At 31.8% G+C, this 2,771-nt stretch overlaps 1 protein-coding gene across 2 annotated transcripts in view; it reads left to right on the top strand.

Moving 5' to 3' along the window:
- The first annotated feature begins 1,162 nt into the window (after positions 1-1,162).
- LOC106686595 (probable cytochrome P450 6a14) overlaps positions 1,163-2,771 on the top strand; it is a 14,378-nt gene continuing 12,769 nt past the window's right edge. The window contains exon 1 of one of the 2 annotated variants that reach the window (XM_014429983.2): positions 1,163-1,225. In XM_014429983.2, the coding sequence (XP_014285469.1) occupies positions 1,221-1,225 (5 nt within the window). In that variant the 5' untranslated portion in view covers positions 1,163-1,220. Of the gene's footprint in view, positions 1,226-1,318; positions 1,442-2,771 lie in introns of those variants that run through there. The other variant, XM_024359849.2, reaches the window with a different exon arrangement.

Raw genomic sequence — 2,771 nt, 5'->3', positions numbered from 1 at the left:
AAACGGAAATAATAACAGATAAAAAGAAGAAATGTAAAATACAGTCTAAAATTATTATTCCCTGTCTAACAGATCCGATATCTTTGACATCTGGACAAACGACTAACCTGAAATCCTCCCACAAGACTGAAAAGACAAGAAACTGCACGTCGATTTCGACTATTACAGCACTTACTAGACAAACGGTCTAAACTTCCAACTCATTACAAAAGACTGATCTACGTGACTGTAATAAGACCAATCTGGACATATGGAGTTGAGCTATGGGGCTCCACTAAACCTTCGAATTCCTCTCGTATCCAATCCTTACAATCCAAAATCCTTCGTTAAATCCTCAATGCTCCTTACTTTGTCAGGATAATAGATACATTTTTTTTGTTTAGCACTATTTCTTCGTTTTCTGTACTCCTAGATTTTATTTAAATTTAAACAATTACAACTTAAACGTTTCTTTTTTTTCGCAAAATGCACTTTGTGTTTTGATTGTATGCGATTTTTAAGAGAGCCATTGTAACAGACATGTAATACACAATACTTTCCAGAATTTACTTTGCACTGTTTTTTTGTTCTCTTCCTACATATTAAACCGCTCTAAGGATGATTGTATCTCAAATGAATTTTTTAACTTGACAAGTGCGCAACAAAATAATTTTAGCTATAAAATGGTTCCGCAGTGAAAGCATTTTGACTTTAGTATATCAGTTGATTAACGTATAATAAGTAATAAAAAATAGATTGAATAAGACTTTATTACTCTATTGACAATATTACCCCTCACCCCCCTTAAGCTTTACCCTTGAATACGTATTCATCGCCTCCCTGATGCAACTACTACGATAGATGTAACTTCATCAAAATGTATCTACCGTTCTAGAGTAGCAAGAGTCCTCGAAAACAACAAAATAAATACCTTTTGAGTAGATTGCGCCTATAACGCTTAAATAAAGAAAGATATTGAAAACTTATTTTCGAATTGTGATCTGGCTCTTGATGCACATCTGCTTTAGCCAATGCGGTTTCAATATTTGTTTATTCTTTCATTGTTACACAATAACGTTTAACAAGTCAATTAGATTCCACAGCAAAGGAATACGATATGTTCAATGCCATATTTGTTATATCGCCATTTATTGGGAAGATTCAATTACCTCTCCCCCCCCCTACTGCCGCTAACAACTGCTCAAGTGGTTCAGTTTGTGTCTGATGGCCACTGTGAATATATGAGGTAAATATGGCAAGCATTTAGAAGAGTATCTCAATTTTAATCATTATTTAAAAAATCAGACTAATGAAATTTAAAAAAAACAAAACAGGTATTATAAAAAATGGAATTTTTTGTATATCATATATACCATTAAATTTCACAAACGATCATATAAAAGAGTAATAAAATACGATAGAATTCTATCAATCCATAGAAGATTGGCAGAGAGTGGAACAGGTAATTAATTTCTCTCTTTTTTTGGAGGTGTAGATAGTTGACCGTAGATTAATGATTGGAGAAGTTTGTCGGGGAAGGGGGGGCATGAAATAAATAAATATGGTTATGTTGTTCTTTGCTAACCGCACCCTCCCGACAAACTTCTCCAATCTCTTTTTTTCTTCTTTTTTTTTATATATACAAAATGGAATAGATTTTCATTTAAGTCCAGTCCTCCAAACTGATGATTCAACAAGATCATTCTTAGTTTCTATGACAGAAAAATACAAAGTTATTATCATACTTATTTTCAAATATAATTTACATTCTCAAGCACCTACAATAGGAACGTGAACAGATGATATACTTAATGTATTCTAATGTACATGTTTTAGATCGCATAATACCAAAAATCTATAAAAAGAGATGTAGTCCTTTCCCTATCTTCCCTAATTTCTAATTACTGTAAGCTCTCCGAAACTAAGCCGAAACCCATAGCACAGTAAGATGCGGGTCACTCGCGATTTAAAAATTTATTTATTTCTACAAAGTTGGGTTTCAATAATAATTAAGGACAAATAATTTATTTAATATTTGTTATTACAATTATACATGGTGTCTGAAACCTGGAAAATTTCTTTTGGAACGATTTCCGTTAACTGTTTGTTTAGGAGATATTCACGTCTAAAGGTGGCTCTACTTGTTTGCCAAATAATAGCAAACTCCCACATTCACAAGTGTGTGGATGGGTCATTTTGATTGGGTGGTAGAAATTAGCCTCAATTTGTTGGTTTTTGTATTCAAAAGCCGCTTATGCTACATTTAAATCTATGTTTTCAGTTTGCATTGTTTATAATTGCCAGCAGATAAATATTTGTGCTCTCCGTGTTTTAATTAATTAATGAATTTCCCCAACATTTGGATTCAATAATTAACTCTTGTTTAAGATTATATATTTCAAAATTCAATCGATTCGGTGTAAATACAGTGTTTCAAGGATCAAAACTAGGGAGGGCATGCTATAGTCAATGAGGTTGTGACCCAGAAAAGGCAAATAAAATCAAAATTATTGTCGTAGCGCTTTATTAGTTATAAAAATTAATATTTGCTTGAAAAAATATTTTTTTATTAAATAAAACCAAAAATTGTATCCAATACTGTCTCAACACTTTATTTCTTTATTAGTCCAACGTTTCGGCTATTCCAGCCATCTTCAAGGACATCTTCAATACAAATCTCCTCCTCACATTAATTTATAATTTTTATTGCAGGCTATTCTGCCCAGGTCATTTTCTTCATTCTAATTTTAAACTTATTTATTTAAAATTTAAAACCATTAATATTTATTTTT

This window comes from Halyomorpha halys, unplaced genomic scaffold, assembly GCF_000696795.3.
Source record: "Halyomorpha halys isolate HHAL.00 unplaced genomic scaffold, Hhal_1.1 Scaffold844.1, whole genome shotgun sequence".
Lineage (NCBI taxonomy): Eukaryota > Metazoa > Arthropoda > Insecta > Hemiptera > Pentatomidae > Halyomorpha > Halyomorpha halys.
The sequence above is the reverse complement of the archived record's forward strand: the minus strand, read 5'-3'. Positions and strand labels throughout refer to the sequence as shown.